General features: G+C 43.3%; 1 protein-coding gene across 2 annotated transcripts in view; it reads right to left on the bottom strand.

Annotated features, from left to right (window-relative positions):
• The window catches only part of LOC123514045, a 193,084-nt gene that overhangs the window by 23,089 nt on the left and 153,092 nt on the right, over positions 1 to 16,903 (bottom strand). For both annotated transcript variants that reach the window (XM_045271628.1, XM_045271629.1), the window contains one exon: positions 9,354 to 9,502. In XM_045271628.1, the coding sequence (XP_045127563.1) occupies positions 9,354 to 9,502 (149 nt within the window). The remainder of the gene's footprint in view (positions 1 to 9,353; positions 9,503 to 16,903) is intronic.

Below are 16,903 nucleotides of genomic sequence, written 5' to 3'. Positions count from 1 at the left end.
TCTTCTCCTGTGCAGGGGTCAAGGATGACTTCTCCCAATTTACTCGGATGCCCAGGTCCGATCAGAGCCTGAGCAGACAAGCTGTGGCGTGTCAAGCTTCTACCACTGAAGAGGCCAGTACCAACCAGTCATCGAGATAGCGAAGGATGCGGAAGCCCTGACGATGGAACTCTGCCGAGACAGGAACCATCAGACGAGTGAAAACCTGCGGAGCAGTGGAGAGACCATAGCAGAGGACTCGAAACTGAAAGTGGTACCCCTCCCACACAAAGCGCAGGAACTGACGGCTGTGGGGATGAATGGGCACCTGAAGATATGCGTCCTGTAGGTCCAGTGACACCATCCAGTTGTCCTGTCGGATGGCCGACATTATCGTCTGGACAGTCTCCATCCTGAATTTGGTGGTGACGACGTACTTGTTAAGGAGGGAGAGGTCGATGATGGGGCGGAACCCGCCTGTGGCCTTTGGAACGACAAACACATGGCTGTAGAAACCTGGGGAGGAAGGTGCTTCCTCTATAGCCCCTTTTGTCCAGAGACACTGGAGCTCCATCTCGAGGGCGAGACCCTTGGGTGACCCTGGGGCATAACCCCTGCGATCCTCAAGAGAGTGGTCAGGGGTGGAGGGAAGAGAAGGATCTGGTAGCCTTCCACAGAACGCTGAGGACCCATTCCTCTGCCCCGATCTTGAGCCAACCTTCCCAGCAAAGGGCCAGACAGCCCCCCCACAACCCCATGGTGAGAAAGACTGTCATTTCCGAAAGGGCTTACCTCTCCGTCCTCCTGACTGCCCACTAGGGCGGGCAGAGAGCGGTCAGGAAGATCCACCCCGAGGATTCCCAGGATGAGGGCGAACTTGTGTTCGCCGGGGAGGAGCAGCCAGAGGCCTCGAGGCTGACAGGAAGATGAGAACCGCTCCACCAAGGGAGTACCGGTGGCCGGACGTGGACAAGCCAGGGCCCTGAGAGCAGTCTCATGGAGAGTCATGGCAGCATTACTCTTGGAAGACTGGAACGCCTCCTGCAGCTTGGCTTCATCAAAGAGGAGAGGAGAAAAGATGGGGGACCGTCTAAGGATGCCCTTCTCCACCTGAAAGAAGGTGGGTCTGAGGTGGGCAATGTAGGACTCCTTTTTCCCTCCATCCTGGCGACCTCCTGCTGGTCACGGATAACCCTCGGCTCACGGGAGCCCGAGTTCAAGGCATGGTGCAAGTCCTGGTTAACGGCAGTAGCCTTCCCTGAGCCTTCCTGGTCCAATACTGCGTACATCCTGGCAAACCTGCCTGAAGGATAACCAAGAGAAGCCGGCTTCCTGTCATTGGCCTTCAGGTAAGCATTGTTGGCTTGCTCCTGAAGAACTGGAGGATTGAGCCCTAGCGAGGAGAATCGGCCCTCCTGTGACTCAGGTGCACCAGCTCCGGGCGCAAGAGGACCCTCTTGCTCAAGCCTTTGGCCCCTCGCGTCCTCAAACACTGAATTGATGTAATCCATCATGCGATGGTACATGGAGGCCGATGGGGGCTGGGTCTCATCCTCCTCCAGCCCCCTGGGGATGTGGAGGGACGGGGCAGGTCCTGGAGACAAGGAGGCCGGGCCCTGCCACCCCAAACAAGAAGGCCGGGGGGAACCATGGAGAACCTGTCTATCAGTGCTATCCATGAGGAGAAGGTCACTACCCCGGAGACGGGCAGTCCAGGGTGTGCCTCCAGGAGCGGAAATGCCAGCCTCAGAGGGGAAGCACACACCTCGAAGGGAAGGCAGGTCCTGGCGCCTCTCTGGCGTAAGACAGTGGGTTTGGTATGACGTGGGAGGGGTCAGCTGACTCTGAGCCCCTAGCGGCCGAAAGGACATAGGTGGCAGCCAGTGGAAAGGGCGTGGGCAAGCCACCTGGTAGGCGAAGGGGCAGAGCATCACCCTTGCCTGGGCCCTCATCCTGGGCCTTGGGGGAGGGGCCAGGAGCAGTGCACTGGTCCACCCTCTCCCTGTCCCCCCCCACCGACCGGGCCTGGGAAGGAGCCAGGGCACCGGTCACCACTGAGGTGGGGCAGGACTTCTTGATCCTTCTAGCGTCATCCTTAGGAGGATGAGAACGCTTGGAAGCCACCTCAAGCCCCCGGACAGAAAATACACTGCCTGCCTGAAGGGCAACACCTCCAACAGAAACAGCAGAGGAGACCTGAGAGCTAGAATCCCCAGACATATGGCTCGTGTCACTGCTGATACCAGACTGGGTAAGAGAGCCCTTAGACTTACCCTTTAAGTTAGCTTTAGCCTCCCGCTTGCGCCTCAACCCGCATTGATACTGGCTCCAGCCAGAACACTCATCACACCTCTTACCTAGGCTGCAGAACTCCCTGCACTTGATACAGACCAAATGAGGATCATGGAGGACATTACCCAAGACCCTGGTACAGTCAGGCCTAGAGCAAATCCGCCTCGTGGGCTGTGGCAAAGGAGACGTAAATCCTGTAGAAGGACCGGCAGGGGCGTCCATATGGCTGGCCAAAACACCCTCCAGGACGGGAACAGACAGCCCCGGAGACACAGGAACATCACTAGAATCTTCCTCCATAGAAACAGGAGGAGAAAAAAAGGTGAAAAAAGGCGAGGAAGAAAGGAAGCAGCGGCGGAAACGCAGGTCTACTCGCTCTGCGCGCCAAGAAATAACAGACGGTTGTCCACGCAGTGTGCTGGCGGCAGCAATGATCGCCGCGCTGCCAGGTGTAGCGCTAAAGCGGGCGGTTTCTCGGCGAAAAGGTATGTGGAGCAGTGGAACTGCTATATTTTGTATGAAAAACAGGTGTCTGTGACAGAAATGGTTAGCCGCCCTTAACATTACTACCTTTTCGGAGTTGCTCAATCTAATGGTCCTGGAAGAATGGAAGAACAAGTTACCCTTTAATATTCTGAGGCATGTGGAAGAATGGGAAGAGAGTGATCTTATGTCTGCCTCTAAAGTGGCTGATGCGTTTGCTTTGTTGATGGGATCCCTGGGTAGTAGAGGTCGTGGTTCACTATCTAATGTTAGGTCCTCCTTTGGGGAAGGTTTTGGGGGCGCGGGTGGTAAGCCGACTGGATTCTCGCCAAATGCATATAATTCCTCCTGGTGTACATACTGTAAGAAACTAGGACACACGATCCAAAAATGTAGACACCCAAATTGCAAGGCCTCTCAACATCAACTTTCTTTTGTGGCCCCTAAACCTAGAGAACAAGAAACCAGTGGCCCTAGCTAACCCTGTCAACTCTCCTCTAGAACTTTATGACTCGTACATGTATCAAGGTAAAGTGTCCCTGACTGATGGTAAAGACAAGGCAATAAATGTCAAGGTTCTGAGTGATACAGGTGCTGCCCAATCCATCTTAAGGGAAGATGTCATCCCTAACATCAAACAGGCTTTCACTGGTGAGAAGGTGATTCTTACAGGTCTCGAATCACAGCTCTCCTATCCCTTGGCTAACATTAGCTTACAGTGCCCTTTCATTTCAGGAGAGGTTGTGGTAGCCATTAAACCTGGTGAACTGCCAGTACCGGGGGTACATCTTGTACTGGGTAATGATCTTGCGGGTAACTTGGCTGTTCCAAACTTAATTGTTCTTGATTCTCCCTTAACAGAAAGTCCCACTAAGACCCTGGACGAAACATCCCCTCACTTCTTCCCAGTGTGTGCAGTCACCAGGTCTCAGTCCAAGTCCCCTGCCCTTTCATCACCTCCTCCACCAATGATTGCCTCTACTGACAACTTGTACAATAACATCATTTCAAAGGAGAATTTGATTAATGCTCAGGAACAGGATCTCACTTTGGCTAAGATCAGACATGTTGCCAGTGAGACAAAGGATATGTCTAAATTGCCTTGTTTTTATTATCAGGAAGGAGTCCTGATGCGTGCCTACAGACCTCCTGAACTGAAACAACTAGACACCTGGTCAGAAACACATCAAGTTGTCATCCCTTGTCTGTAAGACCAGCCATTATAGAACTAGCTCATGATGGATTGTCAGGTCATCTAGGCATCCAAAAACCTACAAGAAGGCTCTTCAACATTTTTTTGGCCAGGAATGAAAAAGGATGTGTCACACTATGTAAAAACATGTCACATATGTCAAATTGTGGGTAAGCCTAACGAACGCCTTGTGCCAGCTCCTCTGACGCCTATTCCAGTTCAGACGGAGCCCTTCGAAAAGATCATTCTAGACTGCGTAGGGCCCTTACCCAAAACCAAACGAGGGAATCAGTATTTGTTAACCCTCATGGATCCCACTACCAGGTACCCTGAAGCATTCCCTCTTAAGAACATCACATCAAAGACCATTGTAAAACATCTAATACATTTTTTCACCTCGGTAGGAATTCCAAAACAAATTCAGTCTGACAAGGGTAGCAATTTCACTAGCAATTTTTTCCAACAGATAGTGAATGAGCTAAACATTGACCATGTAACCTCCTCGGCTTACCACCCCAATCCCAAGGCTGTCTGGAGCAGTTTCACCAAACATTAAAATTCATGATGAAGAAGTATTGCTTGGAGCATCAAGGAAACTTCTCTTCGCTTTAAGAGAATCTCCTCAAGATTCTTTAGGTTACTCCCCTTTTGAATTACTCTATGGTAGACAGATCAGGGGCCTCTCAAAATATTAAAGGATCAATGGTTTACTCAAAATACTCCTTCAAGCCCCAGTGTGTCTGACTACATCAGTAACCTTAAGAATAAAATCAGTGAAGTCAGATCTTTTGCTAAATCAAACTTCCTCAAATCTCAAACTAAAATGCAACAGAATTCTCTTCCCAAATCTGTCATGAGAAGTTTCAAACCAGGAGACAAGGTTTTACTTTTCTCCCACTCCAGGCAATGCTCTTCACAGTAAGTTCATGGGACCTTATGTTGTGGCTCAAAAACTAAGTCCATTAAATTATGTGGTCCACACTCCTGACCGTCGTAAGGATTCCCAACTAGTTCATATTAATCTAATGAAACCTTACCACTCCAGAGAACCAGAGGACGACTTGTCTCGCACTGTACCTGTATGTCTGGTAGGGAAGGAGTCTGGTCCTGTGCCCCCCGAGGAAGAGTCCGACATCGAATTCCTCTTCTCGTCACCTAAAGGACGCCCCTCAAACAGCCAAATCATGTCCAACCTTGATGAGGTGTTTCTTTCCTTAACACCTTCACAACAGTCTGATCTTAAAAGTTATTGCTAGACTTTTCAGAAATCACAGGTGACCTTCCAGGACTTTGTACTACTATCCAACATGACATAACATTAATATCTAATGACATCAAGCCTATAAGACAACCAGCCTATCGCATTTCACCCATTAAAAGAGACTTGATGAAAAAGAGGTAGACTATCTGCTCTGTCATCACCTTGCAGAACCTAGTATATCCCCTGGGCTTCTCCCTGCCTGTTAACATCTAAGCCAGATGGTAGTAGTCGATTTTGCACCGACTACAGGAAATTAAATAAAGTGACGGTGCCAGACTCCTACCCATTGCCCTTGATAGAGGACCTTATAGATAGTATAGGAGTAGCCAAATTTGTAACCACTATAGACTTACTTAAAGGTTACTACCAGATTCCCTCTCGGACGAGGCCCAATAATATCCGCCTTCATCACCCCCTTCGGACTATACCAATACACAGTGATGCCCTTCGGCTTGTCTAATGCTCCCGCCACCTTCCAGAGGGCTATAAATTACATCACCCAGGACTTGGAGGGAACATCTGCATATCTGGACGACCTGGTGGTGACTTCGGACGACTGGGTGACACATCTGACCCGTCTTCGGAGGCTGATGGGTCGGTTGCAGGAAGCCAGGCTTACAATCAACCTGGCCAAGTCCACCTTCGGGAAGTCTACGGTGGTCTACCTGGGACATGTGGTGGGAACGGCAAGGTTCGCCCCAAGAGAGCTAACGTGGAGGCCATCCTTGGCTTCCTGTCCCTACCACCAGGAAAGCTCTCATGAGGTTCTTGGGGATGGCTGGTTTCTACAGACGATTCTGTAGGAACTTCTCCACCCTGGCCGCCCCCCTGACGGACCTTATCAGCACTTCCGTCCCCTTCCACTGGACCCCGACCTGTGACCAAGCCTTCCAACACCTCAAGGCGTTCCTCTCCTCAGAACCAGTGGTCTGGACGCCGGATCACTCCCGCTCCTTCCATCTACAAGTGGACGCGAGTGGAGTTGGAGTGGGTGCTGTCCTACTACAAACGGACCCCACAAGCGGCATCCTCCATCCCATCGCCTATCACTCCGCCAAGCTGAAGAAACATCAACTCAACTACTCCACCATCGAGAAGGAGGCTCTGGCACTCGTCCTGGCGCTCCAACATTTTGAGTGCTACCTTCATCCTGGTCCTCAAACTACGAAGGTCTTCACCGATCACAATCCTCTGGCCTTCCTTCACGCCATAAAGAACCGAAACCAACGCATTCTTAGGTGGGCCTTGTTAACTCAACCCTTCAACTTGAAGTCCACCATATCAAGGGGTGGACAACATCATCGCCGACGCCTTATCAAGATCTCCGTCTCACCTCCTTCATGAGCCCATTACGGAGGTCTTAGGGGAGGAAATGTTACGCCCGCCCGTAACATACTCCACTACCATCACCTCCTCCGCTTGTTACCTTGTTCGCCACCTGTCTGCCTCCCCTTCCATGTCACCGTCTCGTGAACCTTCCACGCCACCGTCTCATGAACCCTCCACGTCACCGTCTCATGAAGCCCCGCTACTGTCCCGAAGTTGGATTCACACGGCCCCATTCGACTCAACCAGAAGTGTTGAGCCAGATCTTGGCTTTCTGGAAGTCAAGTCGAGGTCCAGGCCTCAACCAGTGAACACAACGCTTCTTGGGTCTACCGTGGGATCAACCATCACCCAGCACTTCACCACTGCGACACCACATAAGTATCACTTCCCCTTGTCCCGTGTTTTCCACATTGCCTCCATATAAGATTAGGATTATTGTTAGGTATTAAGTTGGGTTCTTTATTGTTGTATTTATTACTGTGTTATATGTATATGTGTATGTCATTTTCCTGTTTCATGTTATATATCTGTGTTTCATGTCTCATGTTATATCTATGTGTGTCAGTTTCATTATGAGTTATTAAAATAGCTTTTTAAAGTGCCCCCTTTGCATTTCCTCACCAGTTGAACCTGCAGTGTATTTTTTTATTGTTATTGTTCATCGGCTTCCTGATGCCGATCTTACCCGTTTAACCGGTGAACGTAACACAGTCAGCAAGGTAACATCTTTACCAGAAGTCCCAAGGAACACAACCATGGAGGCAACTCAGGGGCACAACTTCAAGCACAAGCCATATCTCTGATTAAAGCAGCAGCCAGGGAAGATATCTATAAATCTTTTGGGAAGATTGTTACAGATACACTACTGACACTTGCAACTGATGAACTTCAACTGCCAAAAGTATCCAACCTGCAGAAAACTGCCAACTGTGCCCGACAACAGCTGCGACCAAAGCACCCAACTGATTTGGAATTCAAGATTGCTACTGCTCATATCCCAAGTGATTTTCTTCAATGAGATATTCACCATGAAGGTCACCATCACTTGATATTTGCTTCTCCTTTCCAGCTTTCCTTCCTTAGCAAGTTCAAGATCTGGTTCATTGATGGAACTTTTAACGTTGTCAGGGAACCATTTGTACAGCTTGTAAGCATTCACAGCTATATCAAGTTTGGTGACTGCACAAAGCAAGTTCCAATTTTGTAGTTATGTCCCAATGAAAGACCATAGATTACACGGCTATCCTGGGTGCTATTATGGAACTCCTCCCATCCAAAATCAGGGTTGAAGAGATTGTAGTAGATTTTGAACGGGCTTTGTGGAGTGCTCTTCATAAGTCTCTACCAGGTGTTCCTATGTTTGGGTGCTGGTTTCACTGGGCACAAGCTGTGTACAACAGAATTAAGGAATATGGACTCCGCTCAGCATATGTTCACCAACTTCCTGTCCGTAATTACTTATGAGATTTGATGGCACTGCCTAACCTTCTAGCCTCCCATATCAATAATGCTTTTAACCAGCTGAAAGATAGATGCCCTCAGGTTCAGACTGCTCAAGCACAGAAGCTCCATAAACTCCTCAACTACCTCGAAAAGACTTGGATAGACAGTGCATCATGTTCGCCTTCTACCTGGTCGACATACAAGAGAGTAGTGAGGACTTATAATGAAGTTGAGGGTTGGCACTGTCTAAATCACAACTCCCCCACTAAAAGGATGAACCTCTACCTACTAATAAATACACTTTATGACGAGACAAAGCTGCTGCCTGTACAAGTAAGGTTAATCACACAGAAGAAAATATGTAGGATCCAGTGTAAGACCCAATCTAAGCAGCAAAAGCTTAAGCAACTGTGGACAAATTATGAAAACCATGACATTATTACATCCGAGTACCTGAGGAAATGCAGCAAATTAACAGACCATGGAGACGATTAAGTATCCTACTGTGCAGCAGTAACTTTTGTAATCAACACTGTTGATTAGATCATTAGAGTCTCACTTGAATGACAGTATTCAAACTTGGATATGATGGTTGTACTTTTAACTGTGAAAAAGATACAGTATTGTAGTAATAAAGAATGACAAAGACTTGCTGTGTGATGTTTCTCTTTCTTTATTGCTACATTCTGGTAACTAACATTTTACTTAAAATTTTTATCAATGATCTTCCAGACACCATAACAGCTGGTAAACAATAACTGATAATGAATGCTTTTTAATTGTGTAACAGCATTTAGACTAGGCTGGTGGCGCATTTGGTCTGGTGCATTCAGGAGGTGGAGCATTACGTCCATCCACCGAACAAAGTAATTTTTGTCCCAGGAGTAAAGATGGTATAAACAACACAAGATATGTATATAACCTTAATTCTACTATTAAAGCAATTACATCATAGATAGATGTTTGAATATACTTGAACTAATTCAATATCTCAATATGTGGTAGCAGGATATTGAAATCTTTACTATGAAATATTATGGTATCTGGTGAATTTAGCAACTGCAATGGAGTTTCAGCCATCTCAAATTCACTGCATGTCTAACCAGAGAATTATAAGCAACATGGAAAAAAATTTCTAGATAAGTGAAACCAAGTTATCCGAAATTATATGGAAGTCCTGGTGTAGTGGCATTTTCATGGGTACATCCAGAGAATCTAACAAAATCAACAATCTAAAACACTTTATGTCCCCTGCTCATTGGATTAACAGACTTTTACTGTGGTCCTTTATTAACATCAAAGATACTTCCACTTGAAATACAAGTGACCTGTGGTAGCACACCTTACTTAAATCTTTAGAGTATATATACTCACCTGCAAGTTTCCATATGAATCTGATTTAATCCTATCCTGCTTTCTTTCAGTCCTCAGCTTATATAAGTGCCCTGGTATTGGATGGACACCCTGATTTTCCTTCAGCTTTTCTCTTGTAAAAATCTTGACTGTTTCTCTTGCACCACAACCTGAGGATCCAAAATACAAATTATGCAATATCTTCAGAATAAGTAAGAGGTTGTGTATAAAAGGGTTCCATTATATAGTACCACATTTAGAAATATAAGAAAAATGCTCAAAGTTTGAAAACACACAGAGGTGATTGTTATCCACCTACATTATGAGCTAGTACCTAATTTTCTTTTCTTTTCAAATTACATATGCTGAAAATGCATCACGTGTGATTCTGAAAATGTTTTGGTAAATAACAGTTTATGAATATCTTGTAGAATAATAAACATTAAATAAAAACTAAATTAATTTTATTTCTATTACTAAACTCTGAGTGCATTTTCTGGCACAATATTAGTTCAGAAATAGGGATTTTTTTGATGATGATGATGATGATGATAATTATAATAATAATAATATTTTTCTATGCGAGAGAAAACCAGCCATGGGCAACAAAAAATAAAAAACAAGGCTCCTTTGAAATTCCAGTTCCCTTTAAGAATGATATAGAATTAGCCTCATAAAAGAAGTCAAGTCATAGAAAGATGGAAATGCAGAAGCAAGTAGGGATTTCCAGAGTTTACCAGAGAAAGGTATGAATGATTGAGAATACTGATCAACTCTTGCATTACAGAATTGGCAAGAATGAGAATGAGAGGAAGAAGAAAGCCTTGTGCAGCGAGGCTGCATGAGGAGAGGCATGCAGTTAGCAAGATCAGTAGAACACTTAGCATGAAAATAGCAATAAAATATGGATAAAGATAAAACATTTCGAAGGTGAGAAAGAGGCTGAAGATAGTCAGTCAGAGGATGGGAGATGATGAGACGAAAAGCTTTTGATTCCACCCTACCTAATTAAACTGTGTGAGTGGAATCCCCCCAAACATGCGAAGAGTACTTCATATAAAGCCCCTGAACAGAGTTAGCAGTTGGAGGGGTGAGAAAAACTGGCAGAGACACCTCAGAATGCCTAACTTCATAGAAGCTGTTTTAGCAAGAGATGAGATGTGAACTTTCCAGTTAAGATTATGAGAAAAGGACAGACCGAGGATATTCGGTGTGGAAGAGGGAGACAGTTGAGTGTCATTGAAAAGGGGATAGTTGTCTGGAAGGTTGTGTCAAGTTAATAGATGGAGGAATTGAATTTTTGAGGCATTGAAAACTACAAAATTTTCTCTGCTCCAATAGGAAATCTTAGAAAGATTAGAAGTCAGGCATTCTGTAGTGTTCGTGCACGATCTGTTTACTTCCTGAAGGGTTCGTCATCTCTGAAAGGACATGGAAAGATGTAGGGTGGTATCATTAGAGTAGGAGTGGATAGAGCAAGAAGTTTGGTTAAGATCATTAATGAATAATAGAAAGAGAGTGAGTGATAGGACAGAACCCTGAGGAAGACCACTATGAACAGATTTAGGAGAAGAACAGTGGCCGTCTACCACAACAGCAATAAATCGGTCAGAAAGGAAACTTGAGATAAAGTTGCAGGGAGAAGGATAGAAACCAGAGGAGGACAGTTTGGAAGTCAAAGCTTTATGCCAGACTCTGTCAAAAGCATTTGATATGTCTAACACGACAGCAAAAGTTTCACCGAAATCTCTAAAAGAGGATGACCAAGACTCAGTAAAGAAAGTCAGATCACCAGTAGAGCGACCTTGACCATGGCCATACTGGCAATCAGATAGAAGATTGTGAAGTGACAGATGTTTAAGAATCTTCCTATTAAGGATAGATTAAAAAACTTTAGACAAGCAAGAGATTAAAGATATAGAACAGTAGTTTGAAGGATTAGAACGGTCACCCTTTTAAGGAACAGACTGAATGTAGGCAAACTTCCAGCAAGAAAGAAAGGTAGAAGTTGATAGACAAAGTTGAAAGAGTTTGACCAGGCAAGGTGCAAGTACGGAAGTACAGTTTTTGAGAACAATAAGAGGGACCCCATCAGGTCTATAAGCCTTCCGAAGGTTTAGATCAGCGAGGGCATGGAAAACATCATTACAAAGAATTTTGATTGAAGATATGAAATATTCAGAGGGAAGGACAAACCCAAAATCATCGAAGGTGGAGTTGTTAGCAAAGGTTTGAGAGAAGACTTCAGCTTTAAAGACAGAAGAGATGGCAGTGGTGGTATCAGGATGAAATAAAGGAGGGAAAGATGATGAAGTGAAGTTATTGGGGTTGTTTTGGGCTAGATGCCAGAAGTCTCAAGATGAGTTTGAGTTTGAAAGATTTTGACATTTTCTATTTATGAGTTGAAGAACAAACTTGGCATGATTTCAGGCAGAAATATAAAGTGCGTGAGATTCAAAAGATGGAAGGCTCAAGTACTTTTTGTGGGCAACCTCTTTATCATGTATAGTACGAGAACAGGCTGTGTTAAACCAAGGTTTAAAAGGTTTAGGTTGAGAGAAAGAATTAGGAATGTAGACTTCCATGCCAGACACTATCACATCTGTTATGCGTTCAGCACAAAGAGATGGGTCTCTGACATGAAAACAGTTATCATTCCAGGGAAAATCAGTATATCTGTTTTCAGTAGTGGCACGGCTGAGGGCAAATGGAGTCAAACAGAGGCAAGTTTTCGTAAACACGAGGAAACACCTTTCCAAAGTGTTTGCTCATGTTTGGCAAACACTTTTCAGCCAATCAGCATGGAGTAACATCATCAACCTCAGGGAATGAGGTAAAAAAAGGAGCTACATTTTTAATAAAACTGAATAGTAAGATGTGTGTTAGGCCATAGAAGTGGGCACTATAGATGAAGATTTAAGTTTACATATTGTGTGGCATAGTGGAGAGAACCAATATAAAAAATATGGCATGAAATAAATTAATGAGCTGGTGGTAGTTAGTGTCATGTTGCATCTATCCGTCCTTGTTGTGGGTGTTGTCCGATTCTATACTTCTAGTCATGACTTTGATACAATAGTGGAGTTACTTTTCTATTATTAGGTGAATAAAAATTATAATATTGTTGCAAATCTTTATATCATAAAGTAATAAATGATGGTAAAATACATTATCTGCAAAGTATTGATGTAATTCAATTATATAGGCATCAGAAAACTGCAGCCATACATCTACAATGGAACCCCTTCAAAACAAGCCCACGTAGATCAAATCACTGTTCATCTTCCAAGGACTGAAGACCTGTTGTTTTTGAGAATTATTGCGTTGCTTGGCCCTCGGCATATACAAATGATGAGATACTGGTGACTTATAATACTCCCCATCAAGGAATAAATCTCCAAACTCTTCCACCATGTTGCTGTGTTTACATCTTGACCGAAGAGCTGGCTCAGGCGACTGATGTGTACGATAATTTCTTCCAGGGATTGAGATCACGGTGACACGGTAGTCTGGCACCACCAATGGTGTCCTCAGCACAGTCCTGTTCAGCGTGAACTCAAACATGTTTGGCCTTGCGGTCATGTTACTGAAAATGTCTTAAAATACCTCCTCAGGTCTCCCAACTGGCAAAGATAAAATGTCAGAGGCACCTCCACTTTGGAGGATCCTGAGGAGGGAATAGAGAAATAGGATGAGATACAGAAATGAGATTGAGATCGGAGGAGCCCAACGGAGATGAAAGGGTGACAGCATAAGCAGGATTAGATGTAAGGAAGAGATCAAGAATGTTGGGCGTGTCTCCAAGAGTCAGGAATACGAGTAGGATGTTGCACCAGTTGCTCTAGGTCATGGAGGATATCAAAGTTGAAGGCTAGTACACCAGGATGGTCAGTGAAGGGAGAGGAAAGCCAAAGCTGGTGGTGAACATTGAAATCTCCAAGAATGGAGATCTCTGCAAATGGGTAGAGGGACAATATGCTCCACTCTGGAAGTTAAATAAGTCAAAGAATTTACTATTGTCAGAGGAGTTAAGGGAGAGATAGACAGCACAGATAAATTTAGTTAGAGAGTGAATATTGAGTCAAAGCCAGATGGAGGAAAACTCGGAAGATTTGAGAGCATGGGCACGAGAGCAAGTTAAGTCGTTGCGCACATAGACGCAACATCCAGCTTTGGAAAGAAAATGAGAATAGAGAAAGTAGGTGGGAACCGAGAAGGGGCTACTATCAGTAGCCTCAGACAGCTGTGTTTCGGTGAGGAAAAGAAGATGAGGTTTAGTAGAGGAGAGGCAGTGTTCCACAGGTTGAAAATTAGATTTAAGATCGCGAATGTTGCAGAAGTTAATGTAAAAAAAGTTGAGGGAGGTGTCAAGACATTCTGGGTCGTTATCAAGAGAGGAGTCCGACCTGGGGGCATTTCTGGTCCACTCCTCAGAATGGGACTCTGAGGCTGAGTTTGAAGTTGCCATTTTTTTTATTTTGAATTTTAAGTGAAGGGTTTAAGTGTGGTAAGTGCATGTAGTTTTGAGTGAAGAAGGAGAGCTGTCTTTAGAGGGCAGGCTGTGACTGCTCCCTGGAGTTGTGAGACACAAAGGGAAATGCTCAGTGAGATAGCAACTAGCTTTAATGGAACGTTCACAGCACCCCCTGAGCTAGTGCTATTAGACCTGTACTTCTAGGAGTACAGTTGCCTACATGCTAAAGTATTTGTATATAATTATAATTATTCTATATATTCTTCAAATATACTTTAAGATGCTTAAACATTCCACTCTGGTAGAAATAGCTGTTGAAAATTCATAAAACTATTTTTTCCAGGATAGGTTTTTAATATGATTTTTGTCTGTGGAAGTAAATTTTGTTTTGTCAAACAAATGACATTTCTTTATGTTCTTATTGTTCATTTCATAACATAATAATGATGAAAGGTGGCGTAGGTTATCATATGTGTTGATTTCAACTTTTTTTTTTTTTTTTTTTTTTTTTTTTTTTTACTTCAAAAACATAGGTTGGTGTTACCTCACACCTAGGTTGGTGTTTCCCCATGGTGGGAAAACACTGACCAAGATCCCCAAAATTTTTGAAGTGCTAAATATAGCACTAATTTTCTTTGAGGACTTATGCATACATCATAGCTGGGCCATGTTGCAATGCTTATTTTTATCAGTTTGCATTCTCTCAGATATAAAATGGAATTTTCATGCAGGTTTTTCAACTGACAGGTTGGTGTTTACCCACATCACCCTATTGTAAAATTCCTGTCTGATACTTTCCACAGAAGTGTGGGCTATGAATCTGTTAACAAAGGGAGGGAGGCTCTCTTTTCATCAGGGATAGTTGTCAATAACTGCAGAGCGGGAAATCATTCTCTTGTCAATTCGGTTTTGAGGGGTGTTTTCAACTTGAGGCCATCAAAACCCAGGTATTCAGCTGGTGCTCAGCAACTGTGAACTACTGGACCACTGTATTCCATTTCCATAATGGAACTGATGCTCAAACTTGTGATGCTAATGGCAGTCACACCAGCTACCACAGTAAAAATGTTACATTTTTTTACTGTTGAGGAAAATTCACAGGAAAATTCACATTGGAAGGGATTCTATTTCCATTTGATTAGGAGGAAACAATATAGGCCAAAATTGAATGTGTGACTTGTGATTTTTAAAGCATATGCTAAGAACAGTAGGTTCTGTGACCGTAAAACTTTGAAAACATACATTGCAGGAAATAAGCAATTCAGAAGTGTTATGGATCAAGGGAGGAAATTACTCATTAGCTTTATCAAACCACATAAATATGTGATGGAAAACACTATTGTGAGATAGATAAGGATAATGCTACATATGTCTGGAGTAGACATTGAAAAATTCTCAGCTGGCAAGTATTCAGTCTGCTGAGGCATCAAATGCAAAGGCTGTACCAATTCTGTATATCATGAAAAAGACTGGGTGGTCAAGGAAAGCCACTTTTGCCAAGTATTATAATAAAGAGATCATTCTTGAGCTTGACACATTTCAAGAGCAATACTTAAATAATAAGAGAACCTTTGTGGAAATGGGAATGTCATTCTTCTTATGGCAAGCTTTGTAAATTTCTTATGAGTTGGACTAATTAGGGGTGGGGGGCGAAGGCCAATCCGAGTTATCTGAAAATCTGAGTTACCCGAGGGATTTTCTTTTTCTTCACATTTTGCAGGCCTGTTACCACTAACAGCTGAAATTTTCTATGTAATGCATTATATAAATAGGCACTACATACATAGCGCACACGCATACATACATATAAACACCGGCACGTGACCTGGTAGAAAGCGGATGTGGAACAGCTGATCTTCAGTAAACAAACCAACAATCACCGAAATTATCTAGAAATGTGTAGTAGGTTAGTAGGGCTATATATTAGTGCAAGGTCCTGTCTTCATACTGTAAAGAAAGAATTCTAAAGAAGTAAATATTCATAAAAGTGTGGCCATGGCTTTTACTTCGAGTGACAAAGAGGAAGTGAGGGGATCACTTTTTCAAGGATTTAGTGAAAAGACTAAGAAAGAATTGCAAGTAAAAATGCAAATCAGAAAATGAATCTTACGAAGGATAGTCTCAGTGATCTAAGAGAAAGGGTGATAAACTTAGAAAAGAGTAAAGAGTAAACATGATTTGGAAGAAGAAATCAAAGTGCTGAAAAAAGTTAGTACAGAAAGAAACAGAAAAAAGAAGTGATAGAAATGAAAGGTGAACAACTCAAATGAAAAAAGGAACAAGAGGAAGAAAAAGTTAGCTTTAAAGAAATCATGGAAACACAAACGAAAGAAAAAGCAGATCTAACCCAAGAGATAGTGAGGTTAATCAAACAAAAGGAATTGATGATAAGGAATACAGTGGACAAGAAGAGTATATTTATCTATGGGTTGAATGAAGAAAAGGAACCTGTAAAATCAAAGAGGTAAGTAGAACAAAGTAAAAGTACCAGAGTGTGGTAAGAAGTGTTCAGGGAGAAGGTGAGGACTGGGTGAATGAAAATGAGAAACTACACAGACTAGGAAAATATACATAGGGAGGAAGAAGACCAGTGAAAGTCAAATTCAGAGCACAAACTACAGCATCAGAGGTGATTCAATATACATGGAGACTGGACAAGACAGAACAATACAAGAAAATTTTGATAAAATGGAACATGAATAAGGAGAAGAGAAATAAAATAAACAATCTTATAAGAGAGGCAAAGGAAAAAAAATAGAACAGATTGAAGGAAGATAAGAAAAGTTCTAGTGGAAGGCCAGGGATGAGAGGATGAGGAAGTGGTATCTCACAAGAAAGGAATAAGAGAAGTCAGTAATGTAAGTAGAAACATGAAATGGTCAGTAGCATACACAAACATAAATGGTATAATATCAATGTTGCATGAAGTTAATAATTACATTAAGATAAAACAGGCAGACATTATGGCCATTATAGAAACTGAACCAAATTAGGCACCAGAAAATACAAATATTGAAGATGGAAATTATAATGTATGGTTAAGATCTAGGAACAGTAAAAAAGGACAAGGAGTGATTTTACTGACCAAGAAGAATAT

Source organism: Portunus trituberculatus, chromosome 37 (genome assembly GCF_017591435.1).
Source record: "Portunus trituberculatus isolate SZX2019 chromosome 37, ASM1759143v1, whole genome shotgun sequence".
Lineage (NCBI taxonomy): Eukaryota > Metazoa > Arthropoda > Malacostraca > Decapoda > Portunidae > Portunus > Portunus trituberculatus.
The sequence above is the reverse complement of the archived record's forward strand: the minus strand, read 5'-3'. Positions and strand labels throughout refer to the sequence as shown.